Source organism: Drosophila teissieri, chromosome 2L (assembly GCF_016746235.2).
Source record: "Drosophila teissieri strain GT53w chromosome 2L, Prin_Dtei_1.1, whole genome shotgun sequence".
NCBI classification, from domain to species: Eukaryota; Metazoa; Arthropoda; class Insecta; order Diptera; family Drosophilidae; genus Drosophila; species Drosophila teissieri.
The window spans coordinates 16903932-16929821 of NC_053029.1; the positions used below are offsets into that span (position 1 = coordinate 16903932).

The 25890-nt window shown below is 41.7% G+C and overlaps 4 protein-coding genes and 1 long non-coding RNA gene across 8 annotated transcripts; 2 read left to right on the plus strand and 3 right to left on the minus strand.

Annotated features, from left to right (window-relative positions):
• Positions 1-3960: 3960 nt before the first annotated feature.
• On the minus strand, positions 3961-4478 carry LOC122626517. 3 transcript variants are annotated; one of them, XR_006326711.1, is made up of 2 exons: positions 4194-4478; positions 3961-4104 (listed from the first exon to the last, which is right to left on the minus strand). It is a non-coding gene; the product is annotated as an uncharacterized LOC122626517 (long non-coding RNA). The 3 variants fall into 3 exon arrangements; XR_006326709.1 differs by having other exon boundaries at positions 4168-4478; XR_006326710.1 differs by having other exon boundaries at positions 4163-4478.
• A 276-nt stretch (positions 4479-4754) lies between these two features.
• Positions 4755-5554, minus strand: LOC122625863. The gene is made up of 2 exons (XM_043805899.1): positions 5258-5554; positions 4755-5194 (listed from the first exon to the last, which is right to left on the minus strand). The coding sequence occupies exons 1-2, from the start codon at positions 5546-5548 to the stop codon at positions 5072-5074; spliced, it is 414 nt and encodes a 137-aa protein (XP_043661834.1). The 5' UTR covers positions 5549-5554; the 3' UTR covers positions 4755-5071.
• LOC122626024 lies at positions 5554-6562 on the minus strand. Its single transcript, XM_043806130.1, has 2 exons — positions 6110-6562; positions 5554-5973 (listed from the first exon to the last, which is right to left on the minus strand). The coding sequence occupies exons 1-2, from the start codon at positions 6428-6430 to the stop codon at positions 5554-5556; spliced, it is 741 nt and encodes a 246-aa protein (XP_043662065.1). The 5' UTR covers positions 6431-6562.
• Positions 6563-19694: 13132 nt separating this feature from the next.
• On the plus strand, positions 19695-20629 carry LOC122626340 (heterochromatin protein 1). 2 transcript variants are annotated; one of them, XM_043806559.1, is made up of 2 exons: positions 19695-19854; positions 19913-20629. In XM_043806559.1, exons 1-2 carry the CDS (start codon positions 19699-19701, stop codon positions 20243-20245), a joined length of 489 nt encoding a protein of 162 aa, XP_043662494.1. In that variant the 5' UTR covers positions 19695-19698; the 3' UTR covers positions 20246-20629. The 2 variants fall into 2 exon arrangements, with proteins under 2 accessions (XP_043662494.1, XP_043662495.1); XM_043806560.1 differs by having other exon boundaries at positions 19710-19858.
• A 1996-nt stretch (positions 20630-22625) lies between these two features.
• On the plus strand, positions 22626-24321 carry LOC122626077. Its single transcript, XM_043806200.1, has 3 exons — positions 22626-22867; positions 23062-23319; positions 23375-24321. The coding sequence occupies exons 1-3, from the start codon at positions 22710-22712 to the stop codon at positions 23397-23399; spliced, it is 441 nt and encodes a 146-aa protein (XP_043662135.1). The 5' UTR covers positions 22626-22709; the 3' UTR covers positions 23400-24321.
• The last annotated feature ends 1569 nt before the right edge of the window (positions 24322-25890 follow it).

The window sequence follows — 25890 nt, forward strand, 5'->3', positions numbered from 1 at the left end:
TGTGCATAATTGCCGGACATTTAGCAGCCAGGATTCGCCGAGGATAAGACCGGATCAGGGGCACACTTTGTTTAGCATTTAATGAGGGATGGCCCCAGAGCTTTCGGGTAAGCAGCTTGTGGGCTTTCTTAAGAATAGCATCGAGAAGCACTTGGAAGCCGAGATCTGTGTTTCTCTTTAATTATTTAATGAATGGGGGATTACTCTCAAAGTCAGAAAGTACAAAAACAATAGATAACTTTTGCAAAAACTTTTTATAAGCCAGAGAGTCAAATTACCATTGAATAATATAATAAAGCTATATGAGTACAACTAAGACATAATCGTAAAAATGTATGATAACGCATTTGGCTTCTCCTAATTAGTGTGCGAACTTAGTAACTGTGCCAAAGTCCTTAGCCAAATGCCCCCATTGACAATTGATTGACAATTGCTTGCCTAGTCACTTATTTTAATGCTCGAGCAGTTAAATGTGTTATTAGTCTTCGAAACCCCATTTTGTATGCAGACTCCGAAGTGGGCCAAAACAATTACTGCATAATAAATCAATTTTGAGTCCAATGAATTTCCTAGCTACGCCCATTTGTCATACCAAAACCACACCCCATCCCCTTATATCTATTTAAAAGCCCAGTTTAGACTCCTTCAACCAGCCGCAGAGCTGGTCCTGTGAGTGTGAGTGGTGGGTCTTAAGCCCACTTCGTGGCTGACAATTTCCAGCTCAAATATGCAAATTACCGACAGTTGGTAGCCTCAATTTGATTCGCAAGCGCAAAAATGGGAGCAGCGCAAAAAATACAAAAATATGCGAGGAACAAGCAAGTCAAATTGAAATGGGCACAAAATATGACGGCGAGCTTGCATTTTAAATATTTAATTGCGAAATATTTTCCCCACTGTCAATTTGCATGCCGCCTCCAAATACCAAATGGTCGATTGAATTTCTATCACGTTTTTACGAGGGCAAATGACAACATCGAATGTGTGTCGAGGCGTATGGATATTCATTAAGTTATAAAATAAACCTGTAAAATATAAATGAAAGGAAAGTACATCCAGCTATTCGAGAACATTCTGCTCTTCTTTTCACTTTAATTTGTGAAAAGTGACTAATTAATCCAAACTTATTTTCGTAATAAATTTGAAACCACAGAAAGGGCGGAAACACCAAAAATAATGTGCAGCTGCATAGTACATCACACATCTATCAGCATTTGTTTATATTTATACCGCATTCAACTTCCGGTTGGCAATAGCCTTGTGTACATAGCAATTAAGTTCGTGATACAACTTCAGCTGTCAGTTTGGAAAAGCGTTTTCGAAAATGCAATTTCATGCCATTCCCAAATAACACGAACGGCAAACAACAATTCAATTCATTTATTTGACTAGCAAAAATTGCTGTCGTTGTCAATGCACTGGCTATTAGAGCTCTCCCGGCATTCTAGTGTTTCCCCAGATTTTTATGAATAATCCTAAACCAACACACGCGAATCGGTTTTGTCGCTTGACAGTTGATGGATGTGACTGTTCGCCAAATGATCGAAACCATTCTGTCCCCCCTTTATAGACATATATATTTATTTGTGGAACGGGATCTGCGAGGGCAATAAAATCGTTGCCCTGGCAATTTGTAAAACTAAAGTGTATGAATTAAAATCATAAAGGCCTGGTTGCAGTAATTAATTAGTTTTTATTTGGACATGCAAAGCTACACGTGTTTATAAATTGCTGGCTGTCAAAATGTTTTTTCTTTTCAATTTTCTCTTAAATCATGAGCACTTGCCGCCTATTAATTTAATTTGTGAATTTCTTTGTTATTAATGGGTTTGTAATTTAATTTCTACATTTCTAAGTGGAAATGCCCTGGGGTTTTTTGGTTATGTCTACTTCTGGTTTCTCCGCTGCTTGTAGTGTCATTTAAATGGGAAATTAAGGCAGATTTGGAGAGCTGCATCATGGCACCTGTCTGCTGCACCTTGGCATCCGTCCCTTCCGTTCCTTCCGCCCTATGAAGTTTTCCCACTCTCGTCACGTTGCAATGTCACCCACACAGAGCAACATGCGACACTTGCAGCGCAATGTTGCCGTCAACTGCGCTTCATTTGATTTGAGCGCGCATACGACACGTTGTCCGCTTAACCCTTGCTGCCCTGTCGTGCGTGTTTTTAACGCAATTGCCATAAAAGTGAAGGAGTTTGTCTCCGATATATGCAACACCCCTTTTTACTGGTAGTGCGTGCCGCAGAAGCCACATGTTGAACGCTCTCGCGCTGCGGGAAATCCTTCATTAGCTAGCGCTCAATGTTACATATATTTTATCAAATCAGACATTTGTTTTTGAAGAGGATGATACAAAGCGAATGATTTATAATATAGCCTTACAATTTTAAATTATTGATAATGTTTGTTTGTGTTTTTCTCTATATATGTTTTCAAGCCTTTTTCTAAGTTTTAAATATTGTTTCCCTAATTTCAAATCGTCCACTTAGCTTAATCAAAAATGTACAGAGTTTAAGCAAATTACACCAAAAGCGTTCCACATTTCAAACGTAGCCAAAGTGCTTCTATAAGCCCATTATGGTTTTTGGGAAAAGTGAAACATTTCAAAGCTGACGGCCTTTTCACATTGTGTGCCGAAAACTCTTCCGGCAATGCAGTGAAAATAAGAATTGAATTTATGCCCAGCGTGTGTCGCACATTAGCGCATTGTCACCGCACTCGGCACACTTCCAATAAATAACCCCGGCACACAAGGACACACAGGAGTGCTCCCAGGGAGTCTGCTAATGCGCTTAGCGCCTTGTTGCCGCTTTTTTGGGGGCAAACGTAGCCGGAGCCGGAGCCCCAGGAGCAGAAATGGCGACGAAATCCGCCATAAATAAAGGATAACAATTTGTTAGCCACGCAACAAGTGCAAACTAAATCAACAGTGCGAGTAGATTTCCGCAGGCTCTTTGGCTCTACAACTCACATGTGTAAGCTCTTAGGTGAAAAACCGGAAAGCCCGAAAAACCTCAAACCTACACTGATAAAGGGCTCAATCCGTGTTTGCCTTTGTGTGTTTGTCTAAATTATGAGAGCCATATTTTAGCAGAAAACAAACCGACTCCAAGGTATCTGAGAGTCGAGCAAATTGACTATAGCGTTCCCTACTGTTAGAATTAAAATTATGTTCGTAGTGTATACAAAATAAAATATGCAATGCCGATGTTTGTTGTATCAAAAGCACAGCTATTTTCATTGTTGCCTAAAGATTCTTTAAAAATGAACGGAAATATGGTTTTTAAAACAGTTGACCTTTAAAGATTGGACATATCAGAGGGTAAATGTGGGCAAAATGTATCATATTGTTTCAGAGATTAAACCTCCTTTTATTAGGTTCTATTAGGTTCACAGACCGAAGACAATACGGGTATTTCTTAGAAAAGCGTACTATTCTTAGCATCTGTGCTTTCTTGGTTTGCCCCAAACGCCCCTAACCTTTTTCCATTCGCCGTTTTTATTCTCGGCCTTTAATGAGCGGTCTGCTAGCATATCCATCCTAATGGCCCTCAGACAGACAAAAGGCGGGCTAAGCCGCCGGCAAAGACGCTGATGAAGGGGACAAAAAGTGGGCAGTTCGGTCGGGTCAAAGTTCAGTGAAAGTAAATGATGATGTCGTTGATGAAGAAGTCCTTTGTGGCCGTCATCGGCCATTGCACAATCGAGTGAAGCTGCCACTGACGTGCAGAGTGCATAATGGACAATGGATGCAACAATTCGCTTCATTAAGTAATTAACACGCGCATTGTAATTTAATTAACATTGCGAACTGCCGTGGCTCAAATAAAAACAGAGACAGACAAACGGCACGCAAGTAATAATACGTCAAAATATATGTTAATAAAATTATAACATTTTTTTTAATATTAGGCTTGTTACGTGAGACGCAAATTGTAAAATAATAAAACTATTCAATTATTAGGAAAGAAATCCAATTTAATAAATAGAAGTGATAAACATAGTTTTTTTAGATTTAATTTAAATACAGTTACCACAGCTGCGACTCATCTTTTTGCGCATTCTGCCTGAATTCATGGTCAACTTTTTAAATTAACCAATCTAAAATGGCAGAATATAAAGATTGAAAATTTGTTTTCATTTGATTTAGATGATGTACCTTACATTTGGATTATGACATTATTTGTTACCTTATCAAACCGAAATCGAAGACCTCCATCTCCATTTATTCCTGTTTATTTGTGGAGCGAATGCGATGAGTTCGTTTGAAGAAGTGCTGAGGTAACCAGGAAGTGACATGGAAATGTGAAGCCAAGATCTAAAAATCATTAGGTGGCAGATGTGAAGAAAATGTAGTATTTCATGCGCAAGAAAAATTGGCATGAAATGTAGGCCGTGATATAAACCAGGTCGCCAGCGTCCAACTCAACGCCCAAAAAGACAAGTTAAAACCAGTACCGTCCCTCACAAGTTAAAAGTCAAGTAGACAATACCTCGTCTTATATTTCAAGAGAAAATGCATTTAAAATTAACCCTAACGAATATGGCATAGCTAAATAAATTAGGCACTTTCACATTCTTTTATACGATTTTACCTATTTGATATTCGGTTAAGAAGTATTTCCATTTGGATTTCAGCGTCAAAATATAATTTAAAATACAACCACAACGAATGTGGCATACCTAAATAAGTTAAGAACTTGTACATGTTTTTTTTACTTATAAGCTACTCAGTTAAAATATATTTTCAATTGGATTGTAGCGTCAGATTAGACATATTCTGCTAGACACGATATTAAAATGAAGTGGAAGGCTGCCTTCTTGATCCTTTCATTCCTGCTCCTTTGCGCAGCGAACAGGACTGAATCTCCCAAAGGACTACTGGGAGAGACAAAAAATGCCGGCGTAATGCCCAGAACGTTGTTGTGCCTTAAAATCAAACTTAAATGCAAGTTTTCGTGTACGTGGGACCTTTGCAAGCGTTGTATGCAGTGTCCGGACCAACCCAAAGAAAATATTCAAGTCACTATCCCTCCAGAAACGGGCTCAGGAGTACGTCCCATACAAGTTATAAATCAAACAATTGTAATACCGTATCCTGTACCCGTGCCTCGGGATCCTTTTGGTCCATATCCTGGTCAATATCCAACCCAACCATGTAACAAGTGCAGTGGATCCAATACATTGGACGGTCCATATCCTTATCCATATCCTGGGCCAAATGCAGTTGATGAACCAAAGCCAGGAAGGAAGGGTCCATATCCTTATCCATATCCTGGGCCAAATGCAGTTGATGAACCAAGGCCAGGAAGGAAGGGTCCATATCCTTATCCATATCCTGGGCCAAATGCAGTTGATGAATCAAGGCATTCATGTAACAAGTGCAATGAATCCAAAACATGGGTATTTTATCCATATCCTGGGCCAAATGCAGTTGATGAACCAAAGCCAGGAAGGAAGAGTCCATATCCTTATCCATATCCTGGGCCAAATGCAGTTGATGAACCGAAGCATTCATGTGACCAATGCAGTGAATCCAAACCATGAAGGTCATATCTTATCATATCGGGCCAAATGCAGTTGATGAACCAAAGCCAGGAAGGAAGAGTCCATATCCTTATCCATATCCTGGGCCAAATGCAGTTGATGAACCGAAGCATTCATGTGACCAATGCAGTGAATCCAAACCATGGAAGGGTCCATATCCTTATCCATATCCTGGGCCAAATGCAGTTGATGAGCCAAAGCCAGGAAGGAAGGGTCCATATCCTTATCCATATCCTGGGCCAAATGCAGTTGATGAACCGAAGCATTCATGTGACCAATGCAGTGAATCCAAACCATGGAAGGGTCCATATCCTTATCCATATCCTGGGCCAAATGCAGTTGATGAGCCAAAGCCAGGAAGGAAGGGTCCATATCCTTATCCATATCCTGGGCCAAATGCAGTTGATGAACCGAAGCATTCATGTGACCAATGCAGTGAATCCAAACCATGGAAGGGTCCATATCCTTATCCATATCCTGGGCCAAATGCAGTGATGAGCCAAAGCAGAAGAAGATCCATATCCTATCCATAAAATCAGTGATGAACCGAAGCATTCATGTGACCAATGCAGTGAATCCAAACCATGGAAGGGTCCATATCCTTATCCATATCCTGGGCCAAATGCAGTTGATGAACCAAAGCCAGGAAGGAAGGGTCCATATCCTTATCCATATCCTGGGCCAAATGCAGTTGATGAACCAAAGCCAGGAAGGAAGGGTCCATATCCTTATCCATATCCTGGGCCAAATGCAGTTGATGAACCAAAGCCAGGTAGGAAGGCTCCATATCCTTATCCGTATCCTGGGCCAAATGCAGTTGATGAACCAAGGCATTCATGTAACAAGTGCAGTGAATCCAAAACATGGGTATTTTATCCATATCGTGGGCCACATGCAGTTGATGAACCAAAGCCTTAATGTAACAAGTGCAGTGACTCACACCATTGATCGGGTAATATTTGAAGTAAATGTATATCTAAATTGTAAATGGCGTCCTAAACTTCAAATAAATCAATTTGCCTCAGGATTTCTTTTTAATATAGTTACTTATTTTATAATATTGCATTTTCTGTCGCACGTTTTTACGTTTTTTTAGTTATTGTGGAACGAATCTCTGTGAAATTAAAAAAATTTCGAGTTATAGATCAGTTTATATAAATGAGAGAAAGTGTGGTTCTGGTTTTCGTATTTCCCAGAGCCGGTTTCCAATCTCACTCCACTGCACCGCCAAGACACGATCAAAACCTAATCAACTGGCCAGGTTTGGAAGAGTTTGCCTCTGAGGCAGTTTATTTTCCGTTGGCAGCCACTGCGTCAGCTTTTCTTTTCCAACCATTTCCGCAGCATTCCCAGCATGTCAATCACAAATCAGTTTGATGGGATTGGGCGGGGAAAACCGGGAAGGCAACTCGTTACTCGTTTGCATACAAATTACAGATGCAAGTCACATTTGATTGAAAACAATTTGAAATGATATCGTCATTGGCAGGGAGCTTCCTGTCGGCTTCGCTGAAATTCCTTCCACTCCAGCTGAATTCTACTTGCTTTCAATGCCACCTCACCTGCGTTTTACACACAAAGGGCATGTGCAGGGTTTATTGCCTTTACGTGCAAAATGTTTGTGTTTGGCGTACATAAAAGATATAAACCAAATTGCTTCAGCTCAATCGGCAATTCGGGAAGCATTTCATTTCATTTGCCAGCTAAAAGCGTCCAAGAGCTGAGAGCTGCGAGCTGCGAGCCGAGCGCTAGAAACAGCACATAGAAAAATGGCATATTTGTCAGCAAAGTTTTTTTATTTTTTATAGAATTTCAGGCGTATGATAGCTTTTTAAAGTACTTAGCTTTATTCGTTTAATCTGAATAAATCCTGTATTTTATGTCGTATTTAATCTAAACGTTTTTCAACAACTGTGCACCAAAGTTTTCTTCTGTGTACCAGCTTCGATCAACTGCATTGGCATGCAGTTCCTGCTGCCTTGGCCGCCATTGATTGTGTTGCTCTCGGGTGGTTGAGTGGGTGGTTGAGTGGATGGTCGAGTGGGAGGTGCGGCTAATCAAAGCGTTCGACTGTCCCTGAACACCTCGTGCTACCCCTCACCACCACACCCTCAGCTACCCGTTAGTGCTCCGTGTGTGTTATCCTTGTCCCAATGTGCAAATAATTACCAATATGAGCCGTCAAATGACCACACACTTGCACCGAACACAGCCAAGGACGCAGGATGCCTGGATCCTGTTGGCCAGCTGCTGTTACCTGTAGTCAGTGGCCCCTGCAGTGGTTATCCTCCTCTGCTGTTGGTTGTTGGGTGTTGGGTCGTTATTCTCGTGGCGAGGGCGCTCTAATTGTTGTCGCCATCGCCCAAGCCAGGCATTGTGAGCTTGTAAATAAGCCTTAATTATTGCTATTACAGCCATAAAGCCACCGCACAATAAACATGCAAATTCGGTTTGCAAGGGGCGTGACCAGGAGGCGGATATCTGATAAGCCAACTGGCTGGCCGGGCTCAATGCGAGCCAAAGAAATACGGCTAAGGTACAAATAATAATAACTTTGTGTGTGCGTATTTCTATGGCAATTTTCAGTAGCATTCAGTTCCGGAGCCTTACAAACCGATTTTGATATTTGGTTTCAGATTAACCACTGGCAGTGGTGGGGTTCATGTGAAGCCATTTTCTGCAAGGTATTCATTTCGATTGCAAGTATTTTCGTAGGCAGCCTTGCAAAGGGTGTATTGATTTCAGTCAGAACTTTACAGCGCAGTATTATATACTAATTAATCAAACTCAGTTTCAATCTAATCCCTTAGATTCAATGCAACATGCATGAAACTTTCCCAAAAGTCCTCTTTTTGTTAACAGGTGTTATTCAAGCCGAAATGGACTAATTAAAAATGAAAGGTAAGCAAGAATGACAGCGAGTTTCGACTGCGGCTATATCATGAAAAGCTATATCTATCAAAAATATGGTCAGTATTCAAACATTACAAACTTATTATTGGAATAAATAACTTGTTAAACTTCTATATTAACAGATTACCACTATTATTGGCGGATTTTTATAAGCTGTCAGTAGATTTCCGCTAAGCACTCTCTGGCTAATAAATGCATTCCCGTGGCTTGTGGTTGCCACGTTTCCCCGTCTATTCATAACAAATTTAATTTGCGCTTAGCTCGTTGAACGGCGATAAAGGCAAACATTTACATAACACGTTGCCTGTGGAAGGCAAGTGCAACTGCCACTCGCACACCTGAATACCTCCCGTACACACCGCAAGACAAGGCCAAATGCGCAGGAGCAAGGTTCAGGGGGCAAGGGGCAAGGGTCGCTGTGTCGGTGGGTGGCAAGTCCGGCCCTTTGTCATAATTAGAACATGCAATCGCCGCCACTGCACATAAACGCTCATCAAATCCATTTAGCCCGTAATGGCTGTCGGGTCGTCAGGCATTTTCAGGCTGCTGATCCCGCGCGGCTGCGATTGCCGTTCTGCCAGGGGGTTTTATTTGTCATTAACCGGTTGCACGCACACCATCGTCCTGCAGCTGTGTTTCAGGTGCTTGCACTGCAAGGAAGAAATGGCCACTAAGATTCATCCAGTGGTCAAGCAGTTAGTTGACTACTAGTTTTAATTTAGGTGAGCTTATTATTTTCTGACTGAATTCAATATGCTCTCTGTAAGGGCTTCAAAAGGTATATGACGGCTTGATTAATAGCCGACTTTCAAGCGCAAAAAATTAAAGAATATAAGACTAATACATACATACTTATGTGCCATAAAGCATTGACGTAGGACCTATACATATAGGTCTGGATGTCATTCTCTCAACTTGTTTACAAGTATTCCTTAAGCGTGCCGTTGGCAAATTAAATAAAACTTGTAAATTTGTATTGAATTAACTTGTGAGGACAAAGTGGCCTTTTCCGACAGTGTCCTTATCTACTGGGCCTACCGCTCAAGTGGTACACAAACTGACGTGCCGTGCAACTCGAAACTGCTCCCAATCGCTCCCAACTGCTCCGCTCTCAACTGACCCGAGCTAAACGGAGTCGAGCCGGACTGCAGTGGACTGCAGGTGGTCATGGCGCTAAATGGCATTGATGGTTAGTTGAGTTCCTCGATGGACTGGTGGTGGTAGTGTCTGTTTGCCTGCGGCTGTCGAGTGCTGGCAGCGCTTGTTGGCCTGGCCAACAAGTCCAACAAGTCCAACACTAACAACTCAGCTACCTGACGTTTCGTGTGGTTTTTGCACCGATTTGTGTTTAATTGAAATTTGCTCTTCACACTGGCTGGGGTGTGGACTTGACTTGGCAGGCCCCATTCCCCGATTCCCCCATCCCAGCTGAAAAAGGAAAGCGGGCGGAAAACATGTTGAGCCTACTGGCACTGGGAAAACGACAGGGCCGTCGCCCATTTACCATTGGAGCGGCATAAATCAACACGCCCTCCGTCTGGTCAATGAACCGCAAAGGACTCGCAAAAGCAAGACCGTCTTGGGTGTCTGGTAATAGTCTGGATGTGGATCTGGGTCCGGGTCCATAACCATTAATGATGTGACCTGCTCCACAACCAGATTCCTCCCCCGAGTACGCCCTACAACTCCGCCCGTGCGGCGTGTCTGGGCCTAGACTCGGATCCGGATCCGTGTCCGTATCACTTTTTCTTTCCCACAACCGAAATGGAAAACAGAGCGAGAAGTGTGCGAAGCGGAAACAACTTAATGACGCGCGGCGCTAATGGTTCACTTAAGCACCCACATAAGTTTTCCGCGCTTTTCCCAAAATACAACAAAAAGGGCAAAGCACAACAACTGTACAGTGGTTGGTTGTTGGCCAAGAGTTAAGCTCACGGGTTGGACATATTTCGATAATTATTTGAATTGTCTCTGTTCTTATAAAAATAAAATCAAAATTATAATAAAATAATATTAAAAAAAAATATTAAAAAATATTTTCTTGTTAGGCGCGGTAAATTTATAAATCTAACAAATAAATAATTTAATATGAATTACTTTGTTATCCTCTACATTAAATATGCAAATGTTAAATTATACTTATATTTTGTTTGTAAACACCAAAATAAAATATTTTTCTGTTCTAAGAATAATTGAAAGTGTGATATAGAAAAGTTTACTAAATGATTAAATAAAAATAAAGAACCAAAACAAGTAGGTTGCTTACAAATAAATATTATTGGCTTCTTGTAAACACAAAAATATAATATATTTTATTTTTTGTTTATTTTGTTCTATAAATGTGATATAAAAAGTATATTAAATGTATTAAATGAAAATAAAGAATACCAAATAAGGTAGTTTGCTGACAGATAAATATTAGTGGCTTCTAATTTACTAACACTGTAGCATAATCTGAGTCACTGTACAAAGCAGAGTTTTCTTCGATTTTCCCCCTTAGGATTTATATGGCTGCTGCGGGCTTGTCACTGCCAAAAACCGGACGACGCAGCCCTCTCCTATTGTCGCCTATTTTTTCCCCAGTTTTAGCCCCAGCCGTTGCCCTGGAAAATTCCCTCCGCGGGACTCCCACTAGGACTCCTCGCACTCCACTTACTGGCTGCACAGTAATAATTTTTCGCTAATGGTGTCCTAAATTGTCGAGAAATATGGAACCATTTGAATGAGCCCCCCTTCGGCTTGAGTCGAGTATGTGGGTGAGGTTTTCCCGGCCTTGTCCGTCACACCCACATACAGCCATATATATATATATATATATTTATATATATACTATTATGTATACCGCGCTGCTGCTGAGTGCGGCTTTTAGTTCGTTTGTGTTTTCGACTTCCGGTTAGCCAGGCCTTCAACGAATTCTTTGTTCTTCATTTCGGCTTGGCATTTTTAGCAGCAGCTAGGGAAGAACAAAATCAGGGCGGGACCGCTGTGGTTTTGACAATCTAAAGTGCAATATGGAGGCAGTGTGGGTCAAGTAGGTTGAGTGGTGAAGGGTACGCGAACCACAGCAGCGATGGGTCAACGTAACGCTGAGTGGGTGGCAGATCGCTAAAAGCAAAACGATGTTTACCTCTCAGCCTAAAGTTATTAACTATTACTAACTATTATTAACTTTGAAGTTGTAACTCTGGAGTAAAAGATTCTCTTATTTAATATATGTACATGATATTTTTAGAGTTTATTACATAGAAAGAACACCATAAAAGTGTTAAAGCTTATTATAAAAATTTATTTACATTAGAATTGTATTTTATCTAATACATCCTTGAGGTACATCAAAATTCTTCTCAAGCGTCTATTTCGGGAATTTCTCAAGGAGGATGATAAAGAAGCAAAGTATCAGCACAAATTGTGAATTGAATCATCAACATCCTGCTTACGTAAGGACACGCAATGCACTTGATGTGCCATGCCCACCCCCACACGCAAGCCCACAGAAACCCACAAAATAAGGGAATCCCGTGAAAAAAGATGCTTAATCTCATCGTGTTTTGTCTCAGCGCTCAGCGCTCTTGGCTCGGCAAAAATACCCGCAACATGGCACCGCATTCATCTGGCGAGATAAAAATGAAATAAATTTCAGTGCCGAGCAGATCCTTGTCGGCGTATGGAAGCGGGAGTGCTCAAGTATTTGTGCCAACACAGACGTAAAAAATCTGCTACTTATAAATTATGTTTATTTATTTATTATATTTTGAAGCAGCTGCGCTCAACTACGCACCGTTTTGTCCAAGCCGAAACGAAAGAAAAACTTGTCTCCTTTCTGGCTGTCAACGGCTGTCCCGGCACAACAATGCTCGATGCTTCATAAGTCTGAATGGGAAAAGTCCTTGCGAGTGGGGCGAGTAGGGGCGGGTGAGCGAGCGGAGGGGCCCCCAGAAAGCGTTCAACAAATGCTGTTGACAGCGGACGTACTCCAAATTCAGGCAGCCCATTCAGCTCGCAAGGGAGAAAAGGAAAATCGGTATAAAAAACGAAGACGAGGGTAGCAGTAGCCCCAAATTGGCAATGCCGACAAAATTGGTCAGCAGTCAATGATGAAACATTTGTTGTTAATACTGTTATCGAAGTGCCAAATACACAGCGAACACAATTTTCATAATGAGCGTCCTCCCCAAGGACATCACAAGTGGATCAGGATAAGGCGGCGACCAAGTGAGTCACTTATGTCTTACGTAAGTGAGCCAATGGCTTTTGAAAAATATTTCACTGAATTAGCTCATTTTGGTTTGTTATATCAATTTGTGCTGACTTCATAAGAAATACCTTAAATTAATAGCACTATTGTACTTGTGTTTGTATTAAATAAATTGATTTCATTAACTGTGGAAAAATAATTACGGTAATAAGGGGAAAGGCGAAACTCACATTCAGACTCGACATGCATTTTATTCACTTTCCACTTAAAAATGTCTGGTGTTGGAAAATCGTAACAACTAGAATCCTGCACGTCTGTAACTCTGATTGGTCAATCAGGTAGGGACTATTTCCCTCATTTACTTTTTCATTACTAAGAGATATGGAATATGCCAGAGGCATTATAATAATGTCTGTGCATATGCCCATCAGGTAAATCCGATAAAATAAATGCATTAAGCGCTAATCGTTTCTTATCAAGACTATTTTGGCAGGGCTAGAAGCGCTGCCACTGCTTTAAAGTGCGAATCAATTGAATTATGAATTATGCAAATAGAAATCCCAGCCCCAAGCGGATTTTACTCAGCCCCACGCTCACCGTTACCTAAATCAATCATACGCGCCGTTGGCCTCATTAGGCGAGTATTAAGCCCAGCCACTTTCCCATCCTCTTCAATTGGATCCAAGAATGCACTTAGAAAATTATGTGTTATTTCTATTATCTTAAGGATTATTATGTCGTTATATATTCAATATAGTAGTATTCTATGTACGAGCTGGAAATACTAGTATACCATTAATATCGCGGCAAGTACATACACGCTTATTTTTTATTTTACTAAATAATGATACCCAGTATAATAAAATATCTACACACTCTTTGGTAACTTTTCTGTATTTTATAAAAAATCAAAACAGCTTATAGATATAAAGCTTTATACAAATTTGTTTTCATACTATTCTCTTAACTTAATGCGTCATCGGTCTTTTCGCGATGCGGTCTCGAATCAGTTTAAATCAGCTTGAAATGCTTATTAACTATCTGACGTTTCAATGGGCTGCAAGAAGGAAACTCCCACTGACACAACTTCTACACTCGCACACCTGCCTATACACACACCTATATATAAACATACATGCATATATTCGAGTGCAAGCCACAAACGTACATACATATATGTTCTGCAAGCTGCTAGTTGTGGTCTTATAGTTATTTATAAAGCAATTATTGCCACAATTAATTTGTGATTGCATATTGGGGGAAAGCGTTGCCCATTATTTCTATTGCTGCTGCACGTTTAATTAGTTTACAGTGAACATTGGATACGAGCTTTGCGATGATAATTATCATTTATCCGCGGCCCAATTCAATTTCGCTCATCCGATCAAAACAATGGGGAATTTCAATTCGCCCTCAAGACCTAGATCAAGTTTCAATTAATGGTCATAGGTCTCAGGTTAAACTACCCATTTAAATGGAAATTCATTTCTGGCAGAGAAAACTGTAGGACTACAAAAATCTTTTACGTGTGCGAGGTTTCCATTTTGACATTTTTTCTGGACTCGCGTTTTGTTTAACTTTTTTTTCCTCCAAGGTCCTTTGCAGATGGAACTGATACTGAAACACTAGGTTAGTGTCACTACATTGTCTGTTAAAAAAGCATTTATTTTAAGTCTGTGGCACTTTTAATGAATAGAAAAATGTGTTTAAAAAATCAATGCCCATAAAATACCCGTGGCAAACAGGAACCATAAACGGCTTAAAAAAAATGAATAGAAATTTACAACCAACAATAATTAACTTAAAAAATCCTAAGCTCTTTCAAACGTTTTTGTATAAAATTGTAGATGCACTACTGAAAAACTTAAAATTTATAAAAGGGCCTTAGTTATTAATATTACGGAAGAGGAAACAAGTTACTCTACAATCATATAGGAGCACGTAAAAAGAAATTGATGAAACTTAAGTTGACTTGAACGAGCGTGGTTTGAAATTCGAAGTCACGCATCCAAGGAGCAGGCCCTGTCACTGTTTTCGTTCTCGTCGCATTGTGATTTCGTATATTTTGCCTGTTTTGCCTTTATCGGAGTCACAATTTATGCGGCCACAAGGAAGCGAGTGGAAGCCGGACCCTGGAATTGTATTGAAAAATGAATGAAATTAGAATGTCTGATGGCATTTTGAATTGGATTTCCTCTGTCCCTTTTATCGTTGGAACTTTTTTGCGTTTGTTTCTGGCCAATTTCAGGCAAACACCGCAAGACAGGCCACAAAATGTTGTCCTGTTTTGGTGGCGCCCGCAACCTTAACCCCCTACTGCCCCCTGGCAGGACAGGAAGGCCGAAGCCGTCGCTTTTGATTGCCGTTGCATGTCAAGATTTGTCAGGCAAATGAAAATATTTTGCGGGCTGTTGGTGGCTGGTTTCCTTGATTTGTTTTCCTTGGACCCATCGCTGCAATGTCATAAAACATTATTGACATTTCAATTGTAAAAGCATTTTGTGTGTGAAATTTTTTTAGACCTGCCATTGCGGAGGTATATTTTTCTTTATTCGTCCTCCTCGCAGGTTCCTCAACCGCTCCCCAACGATTCATTAAAGTCCTTAATTTTCCTTGTTTCCCATGCTGTTTGGTCACCTTTCGGCTCACGCATAAAACTTCCGGCAAACAAAGCCAGAAAAAGCGCAACAACAAATAAAGAAAGTCAAGTTTTTTCCTCGCTTTTGTCGGTTCTTGGCTTACGAAAAGTTTTACGAGCTTATCCTGGCAAGTAAAAGCAGACGAACGCCGAAGGACCGAGGACGGAGGACGACGGACGGGCTACAAAACATGACGAAACACATACAGGACATGTCCCAATAATGCCAAACTGCAGTTGAGCGGAAGAAGAACGGAAATGTCCACTGAAAGAAATATAATGTAAGATATTTAATATTTTCAAATGTACTTTATACATTTATAGTAATTTTTGGTCAGTTGAGCATTATTACTTGGTCTCCACTTGCCTGTACAATTTCTTTCAGTGCAGCAGGTCGGGATTAAGACAACCATCTGCCATGATAGTACTCAACCCGACATCTGCTCCGGGCTTCGGTTTGGACCTGTGTCGCCGCTTTCTTTGCCACTTCAGAATTCACGGGGCCGCCAAGGTGAGCCGGAAAAAGTTATAGGGTGCCAAAGGCCGTAAAAGATGCAATCAAAATCAAACTGATTTGTCTCCGGGGAGCGATGCCAACTTTTATATTTACGAGCGGGACCAAGACTCAACTCCTCAGCATCAGCGGACCCGCAACGAGACGAAGATGGAATACTCTCGGAGTTCATTGTGCATTTCGGGATAAATGAATATCTGAGCAGATTGGCTGGCATTCATTAGGGACACGGGGTTTTTGAAAGCGAAATTAACTATAAAATACTTTGCCAAACTTGGTCATATTACAATTTTCCCTACTGTTCGTGAATACCCTTCTGAGGTTTTACCCATTTTGGTGCTGCATTCAAGCCAGTCAGGATGGCAACGATTCTTAAGCTGGGACTGGGCCAGGAAAAATGTCCCGCCAACTGGACGCTTTAATTAGAAAGTCGCAGTTGTGTGAACATCCAACCGAAGTTGGATGTGCCGGGGGAATGTGGAGTAGGAAGCCGGAGCTGAAACTGAAACTGGAGCTGCAGCTCGAGCTGGAGCTGGAGCTGGTTACCGAATCTGGAGCTTCCTCCCAGCAATGGCCGCCGGTCGCGAGTCATGAAATTTATGCGCTAAAATTGCATAATTGGGCAACGCACACACACAGACACAGAGAAACGCAGACGCGCGAAACTTTGCACATAAATTCTGGAAGTCAAGGTAACGGCAAAAAGTTTTTGACCAAACCCCATCCCGAACTCAACTTGAAGTCCCTGGGGTCCTATCAAATTAAACACTTTCTGGTGTTGGGCGTTGGGGCGCCTACTTATCGAAGGGAGAGCCCACAGATGCACAGATGTACAGATACGCGAAAACAAAGATCCATGTGCTCAGATGGAAGATGCACAATTCAAAGCACACACGATTCGATTTTAATTTCCTGTTTCGTCTCCCCCACAAAAAAAGTCCCTTGAATTCCTCCAATCCCATTCAGTCGGTTGCCATTTCATTGCCTCTCTTGGAATTTGCAAATAGGAGAATAGGACTTTCCATGGGTGGATAAACTTCCTTTCGTTTCTTTTTTGTTGCTGTCCTGTTGTTATTTTTTCGCATGATGTTCTAAGTGAATTTTTTTTTGTGCCGACTCCCTAATAGTTTTTCATTGCAAACTTTATTTAGTGCTCCTCGGTGGGATTTTCCTCCCCTTTCAATCCTCGTCGTCCCACCCTGGGCTTTCACTACATTTTTCGTTCGCCAATTTTTGAACATTTTTGCTATGAATTTGTGTGTCATCTCGTGCAGTATGTGTGTTTTGTCTGGTGGTGTTTTTATGAAGATAAAAAGCTCAACGATAGTCTGGCCAAATGTCCGTTGGCTTATACTCGTATGCGAATACCACTCTGTGGCTAATGGGGCTGATGGCCTAGAACCCATTTGAGCCCAGCCGGCAGGGAAAACGGCGTAAATTGGGGCGATGGGAGAGCTCTGTTTTGCTGTTTTGCTGTTGGCTGCAATAATTGTTTATTGGCATCAATGGATTTGAATTGTTATCGATTGCAGCTGGAAAACAATTATAAATGACCAAGTGTGAATTCCGGGGTTCAGCTTATGCGAAGCAATGTGCAAAATCTTTGTGCTTGCATTGTGCCAGTGATAAATATACATTTTTGATATTGTTTGTCTATATCGCCTTTTGTTTGCATTTTGAATGCAGCCATTCTTGAGGGTCAAGTTGTCTTGAAAATCAAATTTAAGCTGCATAAGAAGAATTGTATATTGAAGTATTGCATTTCATCCATATGGTAGAGCTCTTTAAGCTGGCCAACTTTTCGGTCAGCCAGACATCTTTATTTCCTTAAAAAACCATATTAATACGAAAAGCCTCAACATATGTGTATGTGGACATGGCAAGTATACAAATTCCTTCGGAATTTCCATTAAAATAAACCTATTAGTATAGGAAATTCACTTTGCAGCTCTCAACTTCTTCGACACGACAATGGAATTTTCTGCATTCAAAATGGCTTAGCCGTTTACACTGACTATTCCGGAAACTTCTTATTTTAAGCTGACTTTGCAGCACAATTGGCCAACTTGACGGTCCGCCGAAGGATTTAAGTTCGTTCGGCGCCTGACGAGATGCTGCCAAGATGCAAAATAAATACAACAAGACTGGAGTAGAATGAAATCAAAGTAAAGGACTTTTCGGTGAAGGGAAATGAGCGTGGGCAAACAAATCCTGTCGCATAATTTTTGGCAAGAACGTGAAATTAATTATGCGCAGGAAGAAAAGCGGCAGGCGAATGAGCACCAGCAGCGGAAAAGGGCTAACACAAAGGACCTCGAGTAACATCCTGGCCAAGTCGCGTCAGCTGCCAACAATTTTCCTGGCGCCCAACAGGAGCCGCCGGAGTGGGCAGCCTTCGGTCTGAAGCATCCGAGGATTATGTTAAATTTAGCGGTGACGATGACACACAAGACACTTGGCAAAAGGTTCTCACACAATGGCCGCAATAATTGCGCGGAATTGGGAATGGCTGGTAAGTGGTGGTGGTGGCAGGGGAACAGCAGAAGGTGGCCATTAATTGTGCAAAGTCAGTGCGGCTGAAAAAGGCAAAGTCAGTGCCAAGCAGTAGACGCCGCTTGCCAAAAAACACTCAGGAAAAATAAAGAAAACGCTCAAAAACTAAAGACTAAAAACTAATATGTATCAACTCAAGTATATTAAAAAAAAATACATTTTAAAATTATTTCTTACTTGTTTTGATCTAAATGTGATTGTAACCAAATGATCTGCCTTCACCTTTTCAATAAATAAGAATATGATGATATGAATTTATGTGTCAATATTAATGTATATATTATTTTAAAAATAAAATTATTATTATAAATAGTGGAGTTCTTAACAATTGTATCTTGAAACAAACCTTTTGCTTTGAGTGAATGACAGACAAAATGGAGTCGAAATAAAAGGACGATGCAGAGAATAAAATGCCCTCAACGAGGTCCTTCTCCTCCTGTTCCATTTTCGTGTCCTCCACCTCTCTATTTCGGTATGCCATAAATTTGATGCTATTTTTATTGTCATTTCCATGGCGAGGCAGAATGTTTGTTTAATTTTAAATGCCGACCGAAGGACTTCCCCGTCCTCTTGGGATACCCCAGCAGTTAAATACAATTTCGAAAGTCCCGAAAAGTGCGTTGTTGTCACAGCAAGGAAATATACAAGAGACCGACCAAAAACAAGGCGTAGAAGATATAAATCATGCACAGTGCTCGAATGCTGCGCTTCTATTTATCAAGCTCAGCGGAATTCTATGTGGAGGATAATTTAAAATGGGTGGCGGGTGGCATTTTGCAAATGTGCATGGAAGTTGGTTCATGGGCAGGATTTTACTTACTTTAATTTCTTAATTTTTCGCGATTTACCAAGCCGCAGCGCATTAGGGAAAGGCATCGAAAGCTTTTCGTCGGGGCGGGAGAGACAACATTTCCGTTTGCGGCTGGCCAAATATTTGCATTAAATTTGGCCAAGTGGCAACGTTTATTCTGCTATTATACATTTTTTCTGTTCTGCCGCTTTGCTTGCTTTCAATTGCGTTTTTACCCCTTTTTTTGCCACGGCACTTGATTTTCTCATTCTCTATTTCCTCTTCATTTTTCTTTCCTCTGCGAGTGTGTGGGGATATTTTTTTAGTTGCACAACAATTTCTTTGTTTGCTCTGTGCTTTCGTGGCGAGTTAATTTCGTATTTCCGCTCATTTAACTGCATTTCCCCCTGCCTTCCATCTCCATGGGTTGCCGGTTGCCATGGGCCGGCTCAAAGTGCCGTGAAGTTGTTTTGGCCGCAGGAAGTTCATTTGTAAAACAGGCAACAGAAGCGAAAGTCATATGAATTTCCAGAGAGGAGCCGGCTATGAAGTGCCACTCGGAAGAAGAAAAAAGAGTTAAACTTCAGTGTATACATAGCCCTGATACACAGAAACAATTCAACAGGAACAAATATATATATTTAAAAGTCGAAATGGAATCAGCCGTTCGAAAACGCAGAATTCCATTGCTCCAGGACAATGTGGGTGAATATTCGAGTAAAATAATTCAGCCACCATAACTAATAATAACTTCCTTAGAAACATGCGGCTAAACGAACCTGCGCCTTGCCAACAATACCACCTCTCAGCACTCTAGTTCAAACCGTTAAGAAACCGGTCAAAAAGTTCTCTGCAGATCTAGCCAATCTTCCACCGGTTCCCACAATCGATGCTTTTGAGCGGGGCTATGAAGTAGAATCGATATTAGACATGGTACAAAACACCCACAAGGAGCAGTTTCTCTACATAAAGTTTACGAATCTCAATGAACCCGAGTTGGTTCCTTTGGAACAGGCTCTGCAGCGTGTTCCTCACCTGCTTTCTGATTTCTACCAGGAATACGTCCAGGCCTGGCAGCAAATGGAACAGTAGTCCCTTAAAATTAAAGAGAGAAATTAAACACTATTAATGGAGTATGAGAAGCGCGAAACTGCCTCGCATTCAAGACGCATCCTTTTCTGCAGTCTCGCGCCGAGTTTTAAATAATTTTATGCCTATTTGGCTCGTACAGCTCGCAAAATTTCACACCTCAGCCATCAAAAGTTGGGGCGGACGTGCGTGCCAGAAGTTTCTGCCATCCGCAAATAAAGGATACAGAAAATGCTTAAACAGGGGTGTAGAGTTTCTTTTTAAATGGGGGCTGTTGGTTTGTTTATGGGTAAAACCCCCATATTCAAATACAGTTAAGAAATGAACTTATTTTCACATATTTTTGATAATTTCACTTTAAATTAAATTTCACATTTTTTGTTTTTATCCGTAAGCCCCCATTATTCCGCGCCCTTGAGTAGTCTCATAAAAATTATATGTCAAGCGCAAAATCTCGGGCAAAGCGAGTTGGCGAGAAAAATTGCTTAAAGATGCAAGATACAAAGAACTGGGCGAAATTTTCGGAGAGAAAGGCAAACCGTTCTAAAAGCGAGGATGTGAATGTAAAATGAATGTGCAGTGGATGCGGATCTGAAGGAAAGTGCGAACGTGAATTTAAAATGATGTGCATGCGAGGAATTCGATTATTTAATATGAGAATTTGATTCAGCATCTCTGCTACGAGTTCGGAGTCTTTGGCAGCAGGTGCACTTGCCCCTTTCTGGAGTCTTTACGACGGCCAACTGTGCATCTGGGCATCTGCATCTGCATCTGGATTTTTATGTGTGTGCGGGTGCGCAGTATATTTGTTTAACTTATGTGTGTCGGATTCCGTTCATTGCACGTACTACCCCCTTTTACCCGCCACTTTCACTGCCACCCCTTCGCCTAAGAGGGCAAAACACAGCTTTGCCTTTCGCCGCCCCTGTTGCAAGCCAGCTGTTGACTTTTATTGTGGCTTGACATTAATTTGTTAAGTGCACCATGGCTGCCTGCCCCCGAAGTTGATGCTGCCACGCCCCCAGAAAACCTTGTAAAAGCCAACTGGGGACGAGGAAAACATGAAGGTGAGAAAGTTGACTGTCGGCAACATCTTTGCACTGCGCTATCAGGTTCTAAAATTAGCAAAGGCTGCTAGCAGTAAACTTATGGTTCTTGCATACTGCAAGTTAACTTTTTCTTTTTGATATATCTTGTTGTTCTCTGTGTCTTTGATCAACCCTGTCAAGGTTAAGCGAAGTTTTTTGCAATGGGTTCCAGACTCGGTGCTGGGGCAGGACTCGCGGTCAGAAGCCTTAGTGTCGTTGTTTTTAATTATGTCCAACGCACTGTGAAATGCTTAAAAATGCAAATTATGCGCCGCAAAATGCACCGGCTGCAAAATGCAACCCCATAATTTATGAGCCACACGAACCCCCCGCCGACCCCGATCGCCGTGCGTTCATTTTCTGCATCACTTCCGTTTCCGCCAATTCCCCGCGACGGCCATCGCATTATGTTGTTGAACACTCGGCTTGGTGTCATCGACGACCCGATGTCGACTGTTGATACAAGGCGTCTGATATGCGTAATCACGGCAATAGATACACTCCCGGCCAAGACTTTATGCAGCACTCGTGACTGGAGTCGTGAGTGTATATAAAGGCGACTCATTTTCCTAGGAATCACTATGATAAGATTACTTTATTTAAGATTCAAACTCCTTTAAAATGTGAGATTGCTCACAGAGTACAGATTTTATAGAAGGTCTTTTCAAATATATTTAGATGTCGTAATATATATTTAAAGTAGAAGTTGTTTATTTAACTTCTTATAAATTTAAATATACATAATTTTGTAGTTTTTTAAAGAATTTTAGTTTTCTAAATAATAGAACATTTCCAAAATTTTTTGTAATGCTACTCGCGAGACATATCTACACACCACCTAATCGTAACAGCAACGTGCACACATTCATGCATGGACACTCGTAGTCGGATGAACACAATATTTGTTTAATTAGCTCGTATTAATGCCGCTGCAAGTGCAAATAGAGGTGGCAGCTCATTATGGGAGACGCCAAAGAGCCAATCAGCCATTGTTATTGGCCATTGTAGTCGGGTTGGCCACTAAACACACCGGAACACGCCGCCCACAAGGCCCCCTTTCAATGCGAGTCCTGTACATTTCCACCGATGACCCACTATTCGATTTTCATTTTCATCGGCTATTGATTCTGAAATCATTTGCCTTCGCCCGCAACAAATCCGCTTGTGAATTCAATTGTGGCGCTCATAATAATGTGCAACGACTGCCAGCACCACGCTGGCAGTTTAATGATGTGATTTCTGTTTTTGTGCACTGGGGATTATGGCGAGCTGGGCTCAAAGGTTGAAAGGAATTCACTCTGAGAAACATTTCAGATCGCCCAGTAAACTTTGTTCACATTTTCACTCACTGTTCCGGCACACACACAATCCCAGTCAAAATGGCGTGCAAAAAGAAAACCAAGCTGTGGGAACCAATGGGCAAGGATGAATTGAAGAGCACCACACAGGCGATGCTCGAGGAGGGCGCTAAGGGTTTAAGGACGATTTCTACGCAGCAGAAAAAGCTGGTCAACTTTCAGTCGTTCAATATGGATGAGTGAGTGGAAAATCATGCTGTTTAGGGAAATAAAGGGTATTTGGGAGTAAAATGCGAGTAGTAAGAAGTGCAGCTTAAGGTCTTTTGTTTCGATACCCGGTAACTGATTGAAAAAATCCGTACTTATATGGAGTTGGTGCAGTTTTCGTTAAACGAATATATGCTATGTAAGCATTTACTAAACTTTTCCGCAGTCCCCGATACGGCATTTCAATAATAGAGGACACTATGGAACCCCCCATGTTGTCGAGCTACACAAGGCAATACTCCCAGCCGTATCCAAATCGCTGTAAGCCCTTTGTTCAAAAGACCGAAACACCAGATCCCTTATTCAATCGAAAGCCGAAAAACGATTTTGAGTTTGCCACGGGCCTGGATTTTAAGTTTCTTGATGATCATATGCATAATCTTTCCGAATCACGCAAGAAGGTTAACTTCTTCAGGCAACTGAGGTGAGGTATCTAATCCTAATATATTGCATTAATTAAAATTTCTTGTGTTGCACAGGAACCAGTCATTTCTTCTGTATTGACATGGGCCATATTTTTTCGATCTAGAAAAACTTAATTTGTAACAATTTGAGTCCATCATCGGCAAAGTCACGCAACGTGGCTCCTATTTTAAGAGCTTTCAATTGTGCCATGATTATAAATTACCCCTCATTATTTTCCGAGAAAAATGTGTCAATTGCATTTTCCATTACCCCTTCGTTTTCGATAGAAATCAATTAATTTTGCATAAATAAACTCTATTGTCGGCGTGGTCAGGGAAGCGGCATGTGCTTGACTATTATTAGGTTATAGCTGGTACACTTTTCTTGGAAAAATAGCAAGCAAATTGCAATTAATAATGCAGAAGGCAGAAGGCAGCGAGCCAAGTCCGATACTCGGCCATTGCTGCGATATTCGCCGCGGGCACTGCCATTGCTGCCAATTTGCATAAATGCTAGAAGAGCTCTCCCGTTGGCCAGTGGGATGTCGGGCAGCAGGAGGGTGGTGTCAAACTAATGGCAGTCTATGACAGGGATCTGATTTATTATTCACGGTAATTAGTTTGGCCTCCTTAGTGTCCGAATGGAAGCCAATAAACCAGGCTGACATGCCGCTGCATTGATTTTGCCCCGAGGAAAGCGCGCATAAGCGATGGATTTTCTTCCGGCGTCCAGCACCGCGAACATCGCCCCAATGGAGTGGCCAAAACATAACAATCTCCGGCAGACAAGAGCATGAAAGTCGGAATGAATGTTCCGAGGTGTCCGCCAGCGGAGGAAGGAGCTGAGGAGCTGTTGCCTGGGCATTGTGGCTCTACAAAGCGTGGCGGAAACACGTTGTCCTTGCGCTGAAGCTGTTCATCAGGATCCTCGTGAAATGGAAAAATAGGTAGAAATTTGCCTTGCTTTGTATTGGAAAACAGAAACGAGGGCATGCAAATTTTATGTTTCACAAAAACTAAATCATATAGTTGGCGAAAGAACTTTGTGTTTGTAATTAATAAATCATTATTCTTATATGTTGTAATTCAATTCACTGTAAATGCACTATATCTCTGCTGATAGCTAGTTTGACAGGAGCTAATGATGAAGCTGTTCATCAGGATCCTGGTGAAATGGAACACTAGTGGTAGAAATTTGCCTTGCCTTTTTTCACAAAAACTAAATCATATAGTTTGCGAAAGAAATTTGTATTTGTAATTAAAATCTTTATTCTTATGAGTTGTAATTTAATTTTTAGATTAACTTTAATATTAGCACTGTAAAAGCACTGTATCTCTGCTGATAACCAGTTTGACAGTACCGTGACTTTCTGAAAATCATCCGGTGGTATTATAAGAAAATCAGGTTTTCTACGATGGTAAGTGAATTGGTCTTATCATCGGCTTTGGCGCAACCAAAACCAGCTTGCTTGCCTGACATTTTGGCACATTCCTGCCAGACGCCTGCCCACATTCGTCAGCCCGAAGGACAAGTCAGCTGGCAAGGATATGGAGCGGGGCTGCAGTCTGGAGGCCGATAAGACCTGTCCCCCCCTCCGAGCACCTCTGATAAGAGCCGAGATTCACCGCGGCACATGGGTCCTTTCACCAACGAGTAGAGCAGAAAGCCACCACACACCAATCACCAACGAAAGCCGGCTCTCCCATGTGCGACTGCGTTGCCCTCTCTCGGGTTATCCTTCGGCTCTGATAAGACCGAGCTTCGGGCAATGGCCGAGGCCCAGTTCGGGTCACCTGCTGGCGCAGCTCGTTGCCCTAAGTCAGTTTACTCGGGAGCGCGGCGGAGTTCGTTTAGCGGCGGGCCACCGGTGCGGATACTTGACTTGGGCCAGAGCTGCCAACTGAATGTGTGAGGTGCCAGTGGCGACGAGGACGAGTGCAAGTGCGAGTATCGGCAATCGGCTGTGTTATTTATCAGGCAAGCGGCAGTCCTAGCGCAGATCAAAAGTTTCCAAACACCCAAAAGTGTCATGCAAAGACGGCTCAAGCAGGAATTAAAAAAACAAAAAAAAAAGAAAAATACATATATAAAACTCAGTCAAAGCTCATGTGTGCGCGTGCATGTGTAATTAATTTTTGGCATTTAAATTGGCCGACACCGGGGCTTTAAATCAATTTGACAAATTTGCATTTTTCTGGTGGGCGCAAAAAAGGGAAGCCCGAGCAAGGGCAATTTCATTTACAAATTACAAATTGATGTGGCGCCCGTGGAAGGGCCCGAAAAACAGCAGCAATCAAGGGTCGTCAAAGGGGGATTGAGGATAAAGGACAACGGACAACGGGGAGGCCTGCCAAAAGTCCTTACGGCGTTTCCTTTATTCCGTTTTCGAAATCGTTTGTCTGATAGGCAGCAACGTGTTTGGCTCGGAGGATTAAGTGGATTACGGGGGTCGTCTTAAGGATTAGTTCTCGGAAATGTGCAAGCTATCAATCGACGACGGGTATCCTTGTGAAGCCAACTCTTAAGCCGGCACCAAGTCTCGAGCTTGGATGCTTAATAAGTGGAAGTTCATAGTTTTGCTTTTCTCATA

Coding starts and splice junctions, on each gene's coding strand:
- LOC122625863 (XM_043805899.1), bottom strand. CDS start 5,548: ATGGTTTGGATTCACTGCATTGGTCACATGAATGCTTCGGTTCATCAA. Junction 5,195..5,257: donor ATATGGATAAGGATATGGAC/CCTTCCTTCCTG, acceptor AAGGATATGGAC/CGTCCAATGTATTGGATCCA.
- LOC122626340 (XM_043806559.1), top strand. CDS start 19,699: ATGAAGTGCCACTCGGAAGAAGAAAAAAGAGTTAAACTTCAGTGTATA. Junction 19,855..19,912: donor TTCCATTGCTCCAGGACAAT/GTGGGTGAATAT, acceptor TAACTTCCTTAG/AAACATGCGGCTAAACGAAC.
- LOC122626024 (XM_043806130.1), bottom strand. CDS start 6,430: ATGGATAAAATACCCATGTTTTGGATTCACTGCACTTGTTACATGAAT. Junction 5,974..6,109: donor GGATTCACTGCATTGGTCAC/ATGAATGCTTCG, acceptor TGCATTGGTCAC/ATGAATGCTTCGGTTCATCA.
- LOC122626077 (XM_043806200.1), top strand. CDS start 22,710: ATGGCGTGCAAAAAGAAAACCAAGCTGTGGGAACCAATGGGCAAGGAT. Junction 22,868..23,061: donor CAGTCGTTCAATATGGATGA/GTGAGTGGAAAA, acceptor ACTTTTCCGCAG/TCCCCGATACGGCATTTCAA. Junction 23,320..23,374: donor AACTTCTTCAGGCAACTGAG/GTGAGGTATCTA, acceptor TGTGTTGCACAG/GAACCAGTCATTTCTTCTGT.